Source organism: Calonectris borealis, chromosome 3 (genome assembly GCF_964195595.1).
Source record: "Calonectris borealis chromosome 3, bCalBor7.hap1.2, whole genome shotgun sequence".
NCBI lineage: Eukaryota > Metazoa > Chordata > Aves > Procellariiformes > Procellariidae > Calonectris > Calonectris borealis.
In genome coordinates this window covers 8,358,733-8,376,866 of record NC_134314.1, presented here as the reverse complement: position 1 = coordinate 8,376,866, position 18,134 = coordinate 8,358,733, and the positions used below count along the sequence as shown (strand labels likewise).

Sequence of the window (18,134 nt, the reverse complement as noted above, 5' to 3'; positions counted from 1 at the left end):
AAGTTTTGACAATCCTTTTGCACTTACGGAATGTAAATGCGTGTATAATGCATGCATATATAGGGAAAATTACATAAGGAAAATATTATTTGGTCTAAGAGCTAAATAGGAGCCAAGCTGGGACCTTCTACCCTAAACCATACCCATTCCTGTCGTGCATATTAGTGATTTGATAACGCATAGTCAATACAAATCTCAGTCTAGCATTTTCCTCTTAAAAGATAAACCTACCTAGCCACACAGGTCAATCAGAGAAAATAAAAGAATAACCTTTTATAATTTTAACAGGACGGACATTTCCAAAGAAGGGTCAGACGTGTGTGGTGCACTACACAGGTAAGGCATGTTCTGAATATTCTCTTGATACCAACTGCCTCGCGTTCAAGAGTGATTTGCCATTCCACGTGTATTTTTTTGCTTTGTTCTGTCACTCATAATCCCTTCAATTATGTTCTGATGGTTTTCCTGAATATTTCACTTCTAGCTGAGCAGTTCAGGCTACAGTATCTAGATGTCTATGCTAGTAAATTTGCCAAGTGTAGCGTTCAATGGTGAGAGATTAACAGATGAAGCTGTGGACCCAATTCTTTAAGCCATTATACTAGCTGATGAAATCGAGCATGAAATAGTGAAAATGCTGGGTTCGTACTTTTCCAGCCTCTGATCTTGATACAGACAATTAATGATTGTATATATCTTAAAAGCATATGGTCTTTTCCTTAAGAAAGCAAAACATAGGTGATGTGGGGATTGACAGCTACTGATCTGGGCCTAGATCTGTGAGGTAATGTTTTCCTCTAGCGTTCAGTATTATAGGAAAGTTCTCACTGGTAACTGTTGCTTTCTTGCAGTTTTATACTTGGTTCTATAGCTTGCAGCTGGAGCAAGGTGGGAACATTTTCCAGTAAATACAACTAATGAAGTTAACCTATTTGTATTTTCAATAATAGAACTCTTTAGAAGGTTATATGGGAGTTAGCACACTGGCTTGGAATATAGGATGTCTGGGTTTAAGTTCCTATACATTTGTATATTCGGAGTATTTTGATCTGATGAGGATTTCTAGTTTGAATTGAAAGTTAAATGCATGGGTCTCCCATGCCAGTCTCAGCTCTTACAGACATTCCTCTGTAACTTAGATCTGAAAATAGATGTTTTGAAACTATTTTTGTGAAGGTGCTGAAAGATATGTTTCTGTTCCGGTCCAAACTTCAAAAGTTTTTATGAAATAAAATTGTCGCCTCCCACTCCCAGTTAGTTCTAGATAAATTTAAATGTCAGAACTGAAAACTTTGAGGCCTGTGGCTCCCACAAAGTACAGTTCTGCTGCATAACTTCAGAGAGAGTGTGGATGGTGAATGTGGAAAGATAACAAGATGCTGCATACTCTTACTGATATTAGATAACATCTTAGATGAAGCTATCATAAGCTGGCTTTTGACATAAAAGACTTTATGAAAACTCATTAAATCAGTCTCCAGTGTAAACTGTGCTTCCTCCATATATCTTGCTATTGGTGCTATGCAACCTCTGTAACTCCCAGATTAGAACAGATATCAGAAAAAGCTCATTGCCTTAGTTCCAGTGCTGTTGCAATGTTTAAGCAGTCTTTGGTGGTAATATTTTCAAAGGGAGCCCATGATTAGTGAATTAAGTGTTTTCTTCCAGTGGTCTGTAGTCATGTGGGAAAGATGAAATATGAATGTCAAGTTTTAGTTTAAAACTATTTTGTCTGAATACAATATAACTTCTTTTTATACTGATGCGATTCCGGATATGCCTGGGATTCATTTTGAAATGATTTCTGTCTTATTTATATGATCCCATTAGACCTCACTGTACTTAATGCTTATCCTCACCACACTTCTGCGAGTCCTGCTTTGGGAAGTGGGTAGCTAAGTTACAGAGATGTCTGCAGAGATATCCAGAACATCTGTCTTGTCACCTAAAATGGGAATTAGGAAAAATTAAGACACTTAGGTGCAAGGAGATGATCCAGAAATCCTGCTTTCCAGAGCTGCTTAATATTGGGAGCATGAAAACTCACAAGTTGTCTCCATGTTCCGCCTACGTGTCACTCTGGAGCTAGGCACAAACACCTGTAGGGAGGCGTTGCAGTCTGGGACGTGAGGAAACCATGCACTGACTGGAGTCCGCCAAGATCTAGAGATCATTTGGATCCTGAGAGGAGCCTGACCTCACTGGAGTGCTCTGAGCACAGCCCTGAATCCAGTATCAAGCACAGCAGAGAGAGCCACTTTCAGTCAAAAACACAGCCTGTGGGAGCCCACTTTATGTATAATAACTGAACAGTTGTTTCAGACATGGCAAACCTATAATCAGGTGCCTTTTCCAACAGAAGAGGGTCATAGCTCTATTTGTCACGTCCTTAACTGCAACCATTACATTCTTGGGGAGGAGAAAGCTGAAATTTCCTGCTCCCTCCAGTTTAGCTTGGGACATTCAGCAGTGAAGAATGCAAGAGCCATGGGCAAGAAAAGGAGCAGGCAAGAGGGTGAGTAAGTGGTTCAAGCACTCATGCAGGAGTATTGAAGGAGTTGTATTCCAGTCCCTATCTTCAGGGATTCATGATTCATTTTGGTGTTTTTTTTTTTTTTTTTATCCCAATGATTTTCCCGTACGGTGGTGCCTAGTCTTGACAGCTTGGTAGGCCATGTAACTTCTTGCAGTGGCCCTTCCGCTCTCATACCAACGCACACATGATGTGGCGATACAGCTCCTTAGCACAAACATGGTTGGTTCCATGATTCCCTGAAGGGCTAGGTTTTTTGCGCATGCGTAGAAAAAACATTGCCTGTCCACTAATTATTCATGTCTTGAGAGTTTCCAGGAGGAGGAGGAGACTAGAAGGGGCTTGCTTTTGCCAGAACAAGTCACGAATTTTTAAGGAGACTCCAACGAGGAGTGGGCTGTGGGCTCTATTTTCTTACTTCCCCATCTTGCCTTCCCTCTCCAGGAGTCTCATAGATGTGCATTTACCATGTGATGGGGAGCGATGGCAGAAGCATGGGCAGGAGGGGACTGCTGGCACTACAGGGGTAAAAGGCCTGTAGCTTGCTTCTGAAGCATCTTTGGGAAAAAGGTTTCTAGGAGCAAGCTGTCTGCATGAATTGTCCTGGCAGTCCATGCAGAAGAAGTCCAGAGAGGACCAAAGGCTGGTACCCTAGATATTTGGCAGAATTTGAGAGTCCTGTCTGCTCATCCTCCAGGATCATCCATCGCCAAGGTAGCGATTCAGCAGGGTAGTTTCTAATCTGACGACCCTACATGTTCCAGAGAAGTGGGAAGTGAGAACTGGAATCTCCTCAAGATGAAGGAGAACTGTGATCAAGTTTTACACTTCTGCTGTCAGCGCTCCAGCTATTAGGCTGTTATATGTGGCAGCTTTGCCTCTTTCTCTCCTTGTTCAACTAGATGCATAATCTCAGGAGCAGTTTTTGGTCTGATTCCCAAATGCATCGTGATGCCTTAACGGACAGACCTAAGTTCCAGTGGCAGGAGGAGTTAAGATGCAACCTGACTAGGGAACAGTTTAGAAGGAACCTCTTAGTTTAAGCAAATTTTTTTCTTTTTTTTTTTTTTCCCCCTAAGGAGTAGTTCTTGGCTGCTTTACAGTTAGAGCAGGATTTTTGGATTACCCTTCAGAAGTACCTAATTGCCCTTTCTGACTACATAAGACGCCTCAGTGCCTAACTTTGGTACTGTAAATCACCTGCTAATTTTTCAGCTTTGCACAGCCTGACTTAAGTACACAAATAGATGTTCCAGATCATTGCAGAAGATTAGATAGGAGGACTGTGATAGAACATGAAACTGAGTCCTGATCTTAGTATGTGATGAAGAATGTGGTCCGATTCCCATATGTTTTATCTTTGTTAAGAAATATAACAAATATAATAATTTCTTCTTGTCATCCAGCGTCTATGTCGTGTCTCAAAAGTTACCTGACACAATATTAAAGTAATGGGATTAATAGATAAGGTAGCGCGTTGGCACCAAAATGCATTTCCAGCAGCAATGGTTTATGTCATGTTTTTGTCAGAGATTTCATTGAGCAAGCTTCTGAAAGCCTTTGGCAATCTGCGTACTCCTTCTGTTTTCCATCTGCAAAATGATAGTTGTACTTTGTCTGACTTGTGTAGATAGATTGCAGGTGGTTTGGGATATGAACTGCCTCCTTCATGCCTAATGTAATGGTGTCCTAATCTTGATTGGGTCTTCAGGTTACATTGTAGTACTGATAGTAATACAAGTAAACAAATTACAGTGTCATTAGTCCTGGAGTGTTTCAACAGAATTGAGGCATTTTCTGGAGTTTTGTTTCCCGTGGTTTAAATTTGTTGACTTTGGCAACGGGAATTAGCAGTGCAGAATTTTCAAAGATTTATGAAGGTGATACAAAACGTGACTTTCAGGTAGAAATGCCCCTAGACGAAACCTTTGCTGAGGTTGTGAATGCTCTGTCTACAGGCTGTGGGGTAAAACCTGCACTCCGGGAAGCTGAGTCCCATTCCTGGCTGGATGGTGGTGTGCCCTCAAACTTTGTGTATACTGGTCCCAAATCTGCTCTTAATAGTGAGAGGGCAGCTTTTTTTCCAAGTTATTCGGAGCTGACAGTCTCTTGTGTTGTCCCATGTAGCTTGTGGCAGAGCTGAATTCTTAATCTCTTCATCTTTCTCCTTGGCCACGTATAAATCTGTGATAATAATGCCAATTACCCTTTTTAAAGAACTGATGTCTTCAGTGTTTGTAGTGTGCTAGAACAGACTTGTTTGAGTGAGACTATAAAGGCACATTAAATCAGTAATTACTTATTAAACTGGACTTCTATCAATCAGAGACTTTTTAGGCTAGGGCAATAGCCACAAAATTGTACCAAATATATTTTGAATAGAATAGAATAGAATATTTCAGTAGGAAGGGACCTACAACGATCATCTAGTCCAACTGCCTGACCGCTTCAAGGCTGACCAAAAGTTAAAGCATGTTATTAAGGGCATTGGCCAAATGCCTCTTAAACACTGGCAGGCATGGGGCATCGACCACCTCTCTAGGAAGCCTGTTCCAGTGTTTGACCACCCTCTAGGTAAAGAAATGCTTCCTAATGTCCCCTGATGCAGCTTTGAACCATTCCCACGCGTCCTATCACTGGATCCCAGGGAGAAGAGATCAGTACCTCCCTCTCCACTTCAATATTTCAATACTGAGAAGTTGATTTTTAAATTCTTTTTTAAATGCTTAAAGTGAAATTCCCCATTGAAATAAATGAATACTACTCCATTTATTTCAGCTGAGCTGTACAAATTCATTCCGTTTTAGGAAGCAGGCCTTTATTTAAAGCAGAACAAATGATTAATTGTTCTTTTCCTAGTGATCTGAGGACAAACTCGTATCATCTTCTTTTCCTGTATATTACCAAAATTACTTTATATTGTTTTCTTTAGCTTTGGCAGTGGTGTAGAGTTGAGAGTTATGGTTGTGTCTGTGAAGTTGAAAGCCTTTTTTTTTACTTTTTTTTTAATAACAAAAGCATACTGCATAGATGCAGAATAACAGTAATTTATAGAATATGCTTGATTTATCATGATTAAAAAAAGCATTTTCCATTTAACACAATACAAATATAATGCAATTCCCTTGAAATAACTCTTGCCAAAAAGACAACAGATCTGCCTATTTTTCTTGGATCAAAATCAACCCAGTCTTATGCGTATGTAGTAATAGCCAGAGATTTGTCTATACTGACACACTCTCAAAAAGACTAATGTAAATTCAGAATAACTTTACAGAGTGTCATATATTTGTTTATGAACCTCAGTATCTGCATGACTGGATGTACATTAGCTTCGTGTGAAAGCACTTTGTGCCAGGTGAGTACAGGAGTATGTTATTTCTCTGGTCCCGCTTTCAGAAACATCTATACCACTTCAGTGGGAGCTGTGCATATGTATCTGAGAGGAAAATTGAACTAAGTAAGGAATTTAATCAAAATTCTTTGTCTCCAGGAAGCTGTCTAGCTGGTTTGGAAGAGGATAGTGAACACTGCAATTACAGTTATCATTAGTAAGAATTGTATTGTAACAGACATTATAATTGAGCCTTGAATTATAGCCAGCTAAATCTTGCTTACCTAGAAAGAACTTAATTGTTTAACTGAGCATGTTCCCAAGATATATTATACTAGGAGAGTGTGATGTCTGTCCATTATTTGGGGCCTGCCAATTTTCTATATTTTTTTACTTAAAGTAATCTCTTCAAATTGCCCTGGTTTGAAAGGATGAAAGCCTTCTACTTCTGCAGACATCTTCGTGGCAGCTAAGCACTTACAAGCATCCTTTTTCTTCAGTGAATAATAACTGCAAAAAGTAGTTTTAGTTCTCAGTGAAGAACGTGGTCTTTTGCTGCCCCTCAGAAAGAATCTGCAAGTCTTAAAACTCTCTTGATGCTTATTTAATGTAGATTGGTTACCTCTGGAAATATTTTAGTGGCGACTTCAGCCTGATAGTGATCAGAGTCCAGAAGCAAAAGTTCGAGAAGAGATTTCTCCAGCTTAGTGACTGATTTCAAGTGTATTACTTGCTCTTTCATTTTTTAAATTTGACAGAAAAGGGGGCTATGCCTCTCAAAATTGTCATGAAATTAATATTAGCAAGTACCATGAGACTCACTGTAAGAGAGGCTATTGACGTGAAAAAATGATTGGATGAATAGAAAAGGTTCAGAGATTTGTAAGAAAAAATGTAGCGGCTTCAGCGGCTGAATTAGTAAGTTTAAACTGAGCATACCAGATTGTTGCCTGATGGAAAAGGATCAGCGTAATAAGCTGTAGCCTCAAGTTTCCCCGTTGCTCCTCCTTTGCACTGAACGCTGCATTGCTGTGTGTTGTGCCCATTGGTTTCACTGAAATTACTTGAGGTATTAGATGCTATTTAATGTGGGTAAGTGAAACAGAAAAGGAGCTTAAAATTATCCAACAGCATTCTTATTGGCAACCTCAGCTGAGAAGCGATGGTTTGACTAAGAATTGGAAGTCTCTCCCCTTAAAGGTGGTCCCCATGGCATTGAGGTGTTATTTGGACAGCTGCTAATAGGCTTTGTGCAAAGAAAGGGAAGACATCAGGATTGCCTGTAAACACTGTCTTACGTTCATTTAGGAAAAAGACAGGATGAGTTTCTTTCTTGCAGAGTAAAGAAGATTATAAAGAGATTTCTTCAAGATAATACATGGGCACTTTCTCCCCTGACAGAGACTTCTCTGTCAGCATGAAAAATGCTGAATGATTTGATGACTGCTAGCTTCGATTTTGGAGCACCTACTAACCTCTACAGGTTTTCCTTTCCCGGAGGGATTGTAGCATTATGCTTCCTATTGTGCATAGAAATGAAACTGCTAGCAAATAATTAAAGCTCCTAGTCCTACCTCACAAAAGCCTTGAAGAAGTGGAAAAAAAAGTTCATAAAGCAGATTACGTATAGTACCCGAGAACTAAAAGCCTCTGTTCATCAAGTTTTTAGAAGCTCGGAACTGATCCAAAACAGTGCCATCTTTCAGAAAATTCGATTGCTGTTTTCAAACAAAATATTTTTGCTTGGTCCTCTTTGCACTTATTTTCAGTGATCCCAGTGTGCCACTCTGCCTACTTACAGGTCATACATATAGTTAAGGACTAGGACCTGAAAGGTTTGCATCAATTCTTGATCATTAGAATTCCAGGTCCTCACAAGAATGACATCGTTTTCTAATAATTAATGCCCCCCAAAATGAAAGAATTGCTGAAACAACTGTGCAGTGAATAGTGTTTATTAGTGTAAAATGTACAAATGGTTACTACATCAGCTAAATGAGAAGCTCTATCAGCTGGCACCAGTGATAGGCTTGTCTCCCTTTATTGACAAAATAGAACTGACATCACCGTATTTACCTAATTAAGAAGTCTAAATTGAGAGCTTAGTTACCTTAGGCTACCTAAACAGTTAGCCTTTGGATACGCCTCTCTCTCTATTGATTAGATAAAGAGCTTAATACGGTTCCTAAGTCAGGCAACTCAGCTAGGCAGGGTTTGTGGATGGGGTAATATTTTCTTAATTAGACAACCCGCGGTGTCATCTCTCTGCAGTGGATACATGGCAGCCACATTTCAGGTGTATTACCCGAGCAGTTGCTGTGTGGCCAGAAACCTCTCCAGGCTTGTGATCTTCAGAGCTCGGTGGGTCGGTCCTAGCGCTGCAGTGATGTGCATGGGAGATGCACGGGGAGGACCATTGCCAAGGAGCTCATACAGTGCCCGTCCTTTGGCACCGGTAAGCAATTGAACGGGCAGCCTCGGAGGAAACGCGTACGGCTGCGGGAAGCAGCGATTCGGCGTTGGCGTGAGTTCTGCTTAGTCTTGCTGAACCAGTGCCAGGGGGCTGCTAGGGGGCTTTATATTGAACACGACATCTCTCAATTGAGATACATTATTTAGCTTTAGTTGCTCAAGGGCATTGTAAATCTTACTTAATTTTTTTTCACAAGACTGCTGGCTGCAGAAGTTTGTACTCCCTTGCACGTCACTCAGTGCGAGGGATCTTAAATGTTGTAGCCATGGTGTCATCAGGCAGAGCCAGTGGATCACCAATGCAGTCATTCCATCGTAGAAGGCCATCAGGTTAGTCAGATTGGTTTGAGCTAAAGTATTGTATATTAACCAAAATTTGTGGCAATATTGAAGTTGTGAATCTGAATTTTACAGCTCAGGCTTTTCTTTAGTTGTCTGAATCTGAATTAGTCTTACATGGTTTCTGCCCATTTTCATTGTAAGGCAAAATTATTTTTTCTTACTTGAAAGTTATACTACATGATGGTCATCCTACACATGTGCAGCCACATTAGGAGTCTTTCTTATAAGCCCCCTTTAAGTACTGAAACTCAGCAATAAGGTCTCCCTGGAGCCTTCTTCAGGCTGAACAACCCCAACTCTGTCAGCCCTTCCTCACAGGAGAGGTGTTCCAGGCCTCTGATCATTTTCGTGGCCTCCTCTGGACCCGCTCCAACAGGTCCATGTCTTTCCAGTACTGGGGACCCCAGAGCTGGACGCAGGACTGCAGGTGGGGTCTCAGGAGAGCAGAGTAGAGGGGCAGAATCACCTCCCTCGAGCTGCTGGCCACGCTGCCTTTGATGCAGCCAGATCAGAAGCATCCAACCATGGTTTGCAGTACTTCTGTACCCGACCATTACCCACACACACTTAAATTACAGTGTAAAAGCAGAATTACATGTAGTCTTCTCTCATTCTGAAACTGTTCTCCTTTCTTCTGGAAGAAGTTGGAACAGTAATCACAAAGACTAACTTTAACCATGGGGGAGAAGTCTTTTTCAATGATATCTGTCATTCATGGAGAGGAACGATCTTTTCTGCAGTGTCATGCTGAAACACCTGACCTTGGCTTGGGGTTTAGATCATTCTCTGGAAGTGTCTCTCTCCACTGACAGGAGCAGGAGATGCTCCTCTGTCACGCTGCCTGTGCGACTAGCTCCCCACACCCTCTGTGCCCCACAGTGGTCAGCTGGCGACAACTCTGGAAAAGCTACAGCTGCGTCTGTCCCACCCTGCCAGGGGCGTTCCTGGAGTGTGCAGACAGCCCCATCAATAGCTTTTGTTTTATGCTCTGCTTTGAATTTTCTTCTGCTTGTCTTCAGTCAAAGAAATAGCAGGGACAGGTTCACAGCTCTTCCTTAGGACAGTCAGCAGTGCTTCTGCACAGCACAGCTGAGGGCTATCATCTAACGTGGGTTGAACCCGTTTTGCCATGTCCTACCTTTTCCTGGCTGGAACTCAAAAGTCCTGACCTTTTATTTCTGAACGCTGGGGACTTCCAGAGCCTGTAACTATAAGAAGAGGTGTTGAAAGCGCATTGGATCAGGATGGAAATGCCTCACTAAAAAATGATCCTTACCTGTGCCATGAAGACTTCTTCTGTGTGAAACCATTTATATAGCTCATCTCCTTTTCAACATTTATTCAGATTCCTGGCTGGGAGTGTAGGAGTTTTAAATGCTTATGAGTCAAATGCAAATTCAGGGTTGATACAATCATGAAGAACTGCCATCATTAATCCCCAGTGGACAACTTAAAAAGTTGAATCTGATCTAAGTGCTACACCCTTCATTCATAAATCCCTTTGGAAAGGAAAAGCATTGTCTACTCCCTTCTAAAAGGCAGGGATATTCAGAAGGGAAATTATTTGTCCAGGGAACACAGCAAGCCTCTGATAAAGCTGGGGGTAGAAATTCATGTGCTTTTAAGGTCCTTATCTATTATATTTACCACTAGGCTGTATCAACTCTGTAGAAGAACTGTTTCTTTTTTTCTAGACCTTAGAAGTGTTTAACTTGAGAGAACAAACTATTTACATTAAGATGCATGGTGGAAAATCACAAAGTACTTCAGTTTTTATTAGGTTTTCTGTCTTTCTCTAACCCATCCTGATTTGATTGGTTATATAAGCATTGTAAACAGATTAAGGGCTCAATCCTTCCCTGCTGTAAAGCATAATAGGGGATTTGATTGTAATGATTCACTTTATTTCAATAAAGTAACTAAAGCTTGCAGTACATTGATTCACTAAAACTGCAGAGCCATTTCTGAAGTGCTTTCCTAAGTCTTGCTATCATAGTATATTCAAAGCTCCTCTTCAGATGCAAAAGTTTCTAAAGCCTTTGGGAACACAATATCAAACAAAGTAGGCTGGACCTGAGAGCGCTTGTAACTATAAACACAGGCACCGGAGGTGGGGGAGAGCTGAGAAATGGTTTGCCTTGCAGAAAAAAAGCAATGAAATCTTGGGCTGGGATTTTTCCCTGCACAAGCGTGGGAAGAAACATTGACTGACTGGAAAATTCCTCCATACTGTAGTGGAGTTATACAACCTGTAATCTTTCTATTATTCCGTCTGTCACCGTAGGACTGGCCCATTTGTAGACTACAAAGCATTTAAATGATGACAGCTGTATTAGGCAGTAAGGGACATGGTTAGCCATTGTGTTTATAGAGGGCAGGGAGATAAGAATAGCTCCCAGTCTTCAGTGCTTGCCACATTTACTTTAGATTTCGGACACCTCTGTACGTCTTGTGGACAAGTAGCTGTGTTGAAAAAGTGGGGGGGTACTAGGGCAATAGTTATCTTAGCTCTTCTTTTTCCCTTGAGAAACTGATGTACAATACAGGCCAAGAGGGTGTCAGCTGATAAAAGCCAGGCAAATGTGAAGTGTTCTCTGAATTTGGTGTCAAGGAGCCTGCCATCCGAGAGAAACCGGACATTGTCTGGCAGCAGCATGAATGAATGAATGAATGAATACCCGCAACGTGCCCTTCCACCGCACTCTCTTGTTACTCTCTTACTGCATGTAGGAGCATGCTGCTTCCTTTAGTTTTTCTTCAATACTTCAACATGTTGTAATAGACTCTTAGAAAATTTTTCTAGTCTGTTTGTTTAGTCATATGCAAATTCTATTACAGTTTTCAGTGTTATTTGTCATCCAGCTTCTAACCACGTTCGAGCGGTACATGAAATGATGGGCCTTGTTTTCTGATTGCATCCGCAGAGGATGAAGCAGTGAAGAGTTTTAACACATCCAAAAGAACACGAGTGCAGCCCGCATTTGAAAATGTTTCTTGTTCTGCAGCACAACTTCCTCTTCATAAGCACCAAAGGTGCTATGATGTGAATAGGTAGGGCTGAAACAGCGGGTGCAGGAACGGCCCCAGCTATTTCCTCCTGCCTTTGTGCCGCTTCATCCTGCACATAGAAATGTTGCAGTGGCTGCACTGTAAACTGGGCTGAAAATCCAACATAAATGAAAAACAAGTTGGGGAAGGAGGGAAGAAGTGGTTGTGAAGGACAGCAGAACATCAGGATGGAAATGCAGGGTGATGGAAAGAGCAACAGCAACGCTTGTAATCCAGCACTGCTGCAGGCCCAGTGTTTTGCAGTGGTGTGGGGAACCAAGGCACTACGTGGTTGTAGAGAAGAGAGAAGACTTGCCTGTGGGAACGAGGGGGAATATTTATTTCTGTTTCCTTATCACATTTCTGACCGTCAAACTTCCCAGCAGTGTACAGTTTGGGGACCCTCCCATAGCACACTCTCAATCTCTCTATTGCAATAATGTACTGGGACAAATTTCTCTTTTTAGCATGCTTCATATATTTAATGCTGCTGTGGTGGGGACTGTCTAGTGGTGCCATTACTTGTTTATATAAGTGATCTCAGAATAAATTTGTTTGAGGTTTTTTTCCCAAAAAAAAAAGAAGACAAAAAGTTTCCTATTTGAATCTCTGGACTAAAGCATATTTTTGGTGCACAACAGTTGTTTAGTGGGTGGGTGGACAATGATTTCTGGGCTGAGATTATGGTTCACAATGAGAGAATTTTACCTTGAGTAGGTAGACAAGGTGTCTATGCATAGGCAAAGAATTATTGTTATTAATATGTTTATTAATGCAGTGTACATGACTTTGTTTAAAGGAAGTATTGTTGCCCTTCTACTGAGCAATTGCAAGTTTCAAGCCTTTATAATTAGCTTCTTATCAGAAAATAAATCAATGTCACTAGCCAAGGTAACTTCTGAACATGTCTTGCATAAACCTGTCACTGAGCAGGATTCATCAGAACTGCATTTGTTCCTGATCAAGGGACAGTAACAACTTGGACATGACAAATCCTATCAGGGTGAAGTATTTAAAGACCCCCAGCTTACCCTGAAATAGTGGCAATGCTGCACAAGATGATTCGCCTACTTTCCCCCCCAAGATTCATGGCTCTTGGATTTAGAAGTCAAGAAACTGTTTTGCTGAACCTTTCTTTTACTGCTTCTCATGAAGCAGTGTTTGCTAATTAGGAAATGCTTCTTGTGGCTGAGCCAAGTGAGGACAGACTCGATATGACTGCCCCTGCATAGCAGGAAGATACTTAGGAACTTTTTATAGTGAGATGCCACAATTCATGCATGGTCTTCTACCCGCTGTTTGCCAAAGAGCTGGGGAGTCAACTTAGAAAAAAATGAAATCAGGATACCAAATATTTTCAAACTGTGGTGTGTATCCTATACAACAGAATATTGTATTAGCTTAAAAATGGGATCAGTATTTATATATTTAAGGTGGATTAGTGTGGATTTTTACAAGTTGTTTTCATGTTCTTGGATTTACTTGAGTACGACATCTCTAATACAGGTGTATGTGTGTGCCTGTACTCTTGAAATATAAAGATCTTTGATGATAATGTTCAAAACTTCAGGTCAAAGTGGGTGGGGTTTTCTTAGTATTCAAAACATTTTAAAATAAATTCTGATTCCTTGTTTTTACTCAGTATTGGAGTTTTGAAATTTATTATGTTATATCGTACCTTGTTCAGCCGGTCTCTCTCATCTGTCTTTTTGGTCAGTAATAGTGGCAAAATTCCAATTTAGGATAGGACAGGACAGGAGAGAAGAGCAGAGAAGAGAAATTGAATAGAATATTTCAGTTGGAAGGGACCTACAATGATCATCTAGTCCAACTGTCTGACCACTTCAGGACTGACCAAAAGTTAAAGCATGTTATTAAGGGCATTGGCCAAATGCCTCTTAAACACTGGCAGACAATTTTGGGGTTATGGATAGCAAATGTTGTCAAGCTGGCTCTCCAGGAGTAGGTATACGGATGACTGGACAATGTTTACAGAGGATCATAAGGTTTTCCATCATGATCTGCAAGGAATTCATGCTAGTTTGAGTAAGAAACTAAAAAAGGTACAAAATAAACATGCCAGTGGATGTAAGATTGGCTTTTGAGTAGAGGACTTTCCAGTGGGCCTTAAAATGGACTGATGTTAGCCCTACTGTAAGTGACATTTTTATCAGTGGAGAAAGATATCAAGGTGATAAAAATTAACAAATAAATCCTAAATAAAGGGTCTAATCCCATAGGTCCTTGATACAGAGAAACAGGGATCACTATGTAAAATGGTCACAAGTCAATAATACATTTCAGTTTCTATAAAACCCTTTACAGAGTCCTAGGTGGAAGAACAAAGAATGAGGCCTGTGCTTACAGATAAGAGGACTTTGTCATGCAAAGCAGTGACTCTGAAAAAGATGTGGGGAGTGATGGTTGATTATCAAATGAACACGAGCTTCGGAGCTGTTCTTTTGCCAAAAAGCTGGCTGCAATCCATGAATATATAAACAGGAGCACGGAGGGAAAGGGAGGAGGTCCAGAGGCCTCACACTACTATGGCTGTTTCAAAAATAGTGTGGTCAGTTCTGTAGGCTGCAATGCAGGAAAGAGACATGAGGGTGGTAGAAGTGCTGGGAAACCTTCCTGACCATGAAATGCTTAATTTATTCAGCAGAGGTTAAGGGATGGTTTGGTACTCACATGGGGAACAAAAAATTGATAGGACAACTGAATTGTTCTACTAGTTCACCAAGATACATTAAGATATCATAGCTGGAAAGTGAAATTTCACAAGTTCACCTTAAAAAAAGGAATACATTTGAACTGGAAATACTGATTTATAAGTGAACACCAATGAATAATTGCAGTCAGTTCATCACCCTGAGAAATCTTTAAATCAGCTCTAATTCAAACAGGAATTATTTAGTGAAAATCCTACAGCCTGCATTAAAGTAGGAATTCAGATGAAGAGATTGCAAGGAACACTTCTGGCATATAAGTGCATTAATTAATAGTTTTGTCATGTATTTTGGAAGCTTTGGTTGCATTCCTGTTCAATGGTCTTTTCCTCATGCAGAGTAGTCCTAGAGGCTTCAGATCTTTCCTAGATTCATGGCTTTTAGGGCTGGGCTGGCAATTAGTCTGACTCCCCGAATACCAACGTTTGAACTTGAACTTCCCTAGGTTTAATCATGTCAATTATTTTTCTTCTTTTGTGTTTCATTTTTTGTGTGTCCATATCTTTGATGTGTTTTCCTGTGTAGATATGGATGAAAACTACAAAATGGAGTCGAACAAAATGTTATCAAACCAAACTTTTTGGTTTTATGATGGTCAAATAAATGCTCTGCCACTGGTGGAATTCACTGACATCAGAGGACAGTCAGCATTTTGTAGGAGATGCTCCATATCATGAAAAATGAGCTGGTACAGAGCTCTGGAACCATTTATATCCACTTGCATTCTGATGACCAGCTTGCATTGGGCATCCTTAGAATTGGTCACTTCTCTAATTGGAGCATATTGAAAGGTGATTAACAAAATGACTAATCAATTATGGAATGTAATACCATGTTTCACTCAAAGTCATTTTCCATACTTAGCCAGGGGCCTTAATTATGTTTTTACACTGCTTTGGTTGATATCATTTTTATTAGATAGTGCTTATTGTATATGAAAAACAAAATAGTTGCGTTAAAACAGATAGGTATTTGACTTCAAGATATGTCTTTGACGTGGGGATTACTGGGCAGAAACCTTTGATGGGTGCTGTGCATCTGACCAGATAGCTGTAACGGCTCTTTCTATAAATATAGGTGAGCATAGAAATCCCTAGCAGAAGACAGCAGTATCTGCGAGAAGGAAGGCTTTCCGTCGTGATCTGCAATGCCCAGAAATATTTGCAGCTCAGAAAGATTGACAAGCCAGCGTGCTGTTCAGGGTTGCAAAAGATGTTTGAATAAATCCCCTTGCAGTCATCGCGTCTCATTTAATTGACATCCCACTAGTTTGCTTTTCTCTAAAAACTTTATTTGACTGAGTATTCTGGAAAACCCTGCGTTATCAATTTAGTACGGGCAAAGCAAGTTTCTGCAGCAGCTATTTTCAGGAGCTAATGTTGGCCGTTTGAAGCCCTGTCCTACCTTCAGCTCTGCCCTGTTTTGCAGCAGCACTGCTTGATTCTCGTTCTGCTGCCTGCTCCCACTCGCGGGGCGGGCGGTGGCGGGGTTCTGTATGTTGCATGCGCATCAGAACTGTAGCATGTTACAGGAAAACCCTACGTTGGCAAACAGCATTCACAGTTTGTGCTTTAAGCATACCTCAAGGACATCTGTGTATGGTAAAAATAAAAATAGCCACACTGGAAAATAGCACACGGAAAAATTCTCTAAGAGTGACTGTAAAATAAAATGATCCCATCTAAAAATATGATGTGTACCTAGCACAGAAGTTCACCTTGATTTTAAAGTCCTGCTAACACTGGAGGTGGTTTGGGGAAAAATCCTGGAGCTGCTGGAGGGCTGTAGTATGACTGCACGGAAAAGTGCAGGCAGAGGTAGATGGAGCCACAACGTGGCCAGGGGCTGCGTGGACACACCAGGGATTGCCTGCACATCCTCGGGCAGCGCAAGTGGTGCGATCTGTGCATGACGATACTGAGCACCTTGATGTCTTTCCCAACAGGCCTGTGTCATAGACATTACAAGAAATAATAGAGGCATGGGTAGCCTCACAGCCTATATTTTGGTGAAATACAGCCTCATCCCATAGATGGTTTGGGTGTAAGACTTTTTATTGATTTTGTAATAGTTTTGTTCTGTTTAAGTAGAAAATGATACCTACTTTGTGTATTTTCTAGACCTAGTGATCAAACCAAATACACAACAAAACCTTTGTGAAAGACATGAAAATTCTCTCCTCTGTTCATGTCACACAGTGATAACTCTCAAATGCAAATCCACCTGTAGCCCTGATTTTGTTGTGCACCAGTCATGATAGGTGTATATATTAATCATTATTTTCAATACAACGCATCTATTCTTTACTTGTGTTACAGTAACTCCTGGAGATCCCACCGGAGGATTTCATCATGCTATGCACAACTGACATAATGAGGTTAATTTTATTGAGTGTATTTGGTTCCCTGTACCCCAGTGTTCATGATTCATCATTTCTTTTGTCAGTGAATAGTGAGATAATGAGATAGCAGGTTGACAAGGGCAGAAATAAATTTAGGTTTAAAACGACGGACGTGAGTTGTGAGCAAGTTCAGCCGAGTAGGACCTCAGTCTGTTCTATGGGAATTGCCAGCTCAAAGCTGACTCAGAATTAGTATTTATGAATCCTCTATCAAAATGTAAGCATGAATAATGATCTGTGTCTTATTAATACACATATTAACTAGTATTTTCCAATAACCAGTATTTCTTAAAATATCTATGCACCAAAGTTGAGAACAACAATACTTTCAGTATCCTCAGATCAGAATTATGGCTGCCTGCTGTGATGCAGTGTGTGTTCTTCATACCAGATAATAAAAATACATGTTTTGTACTATGTGGACATGATAAACTTTGCAATGTTCTTGCCTGTCCATTTGCTCACTTTTAAGAGTTGGGTTTTTTTAAGTGATAAATGTCATACGTGTTTTCACACAGCATGGCAGCTTAGGAAGTTGAACTTTTTAGAGATGTTTAGGCTTTGGAGTGATGGTAATTACTGTAACTTTGTGATAGTAACACTTTATGTCTGGGGAAAACTTAAGAAAATATTTAGACTTGAAAAGGTTTTAAAATAATTTAGTTGAAATCAAAGGAGTTAGATGCCCAATGCATTTGAAATGTCCACAGTATGACTACTGCAACCTTAGACACCTAATTATCTTCAAACATCTGCCCTTTATGCTGTGTTTACATGCAAAAACTGTGCCATTTGTAGCTAGCGTTATGTTTTCTGGCATGAATGTGTTGATATGTATGATGTGAGCATTGCAGAGGTATTGAGAGAAACTTGTATCTTCAACCAACATTTTTATATGATAGAGAGTTTGTGTGAGACCAGATATTACATTCTTCTATCCTGGTAGGCATGACATTTTTAATCCGGTTAATACATACTGCGTTTTGTGTACATTTGCAGTTAAAAGAAGATTGTGTGCTGCTTTGTAGCAGGCACCGAGTGTTTCTTGGCTTTTACTGGGCTTTCGATGTTATGAGTCATGGAGACAGAGGAGTATTAAACATTTCTGGCCATGTTAAATGGAGATTGGTCCCATTTGGCTTGCAATTTTAAGTACTTATTAGTTTATTTAATAAAGATTTTGACTGTCTTTTATTATGTATATGTGTGTGATTCACAGGCTTAGGAGACGTGGCATGTTCAGCCTCTAGCTTGAGAGGATCTGCTATGTTGGAG

General features: G+C 40.4%; 1 protein-coding gene across 1 annotated transcript in view; it reads left to right on the top strand.

Annotated features, from left to right (window-relative positions):
• Positions 1–18,134, top strand: part of FKBP1B (FKBP prolyl isomerase 1B) — a 46,004-nt gene that overhangs the window by 2,517 nt on the left and 25,353 nt on the right. Inside the window, exon 2 of the mRNA XM_075144950.1 lies at positions 289–336. Coding sequence (XP_075001051.1) covers positions 289–336 — 48 coding nt within the window. The remainder of the gene's footprint in view (positions 1–288; positions 337–18,134) is intronic.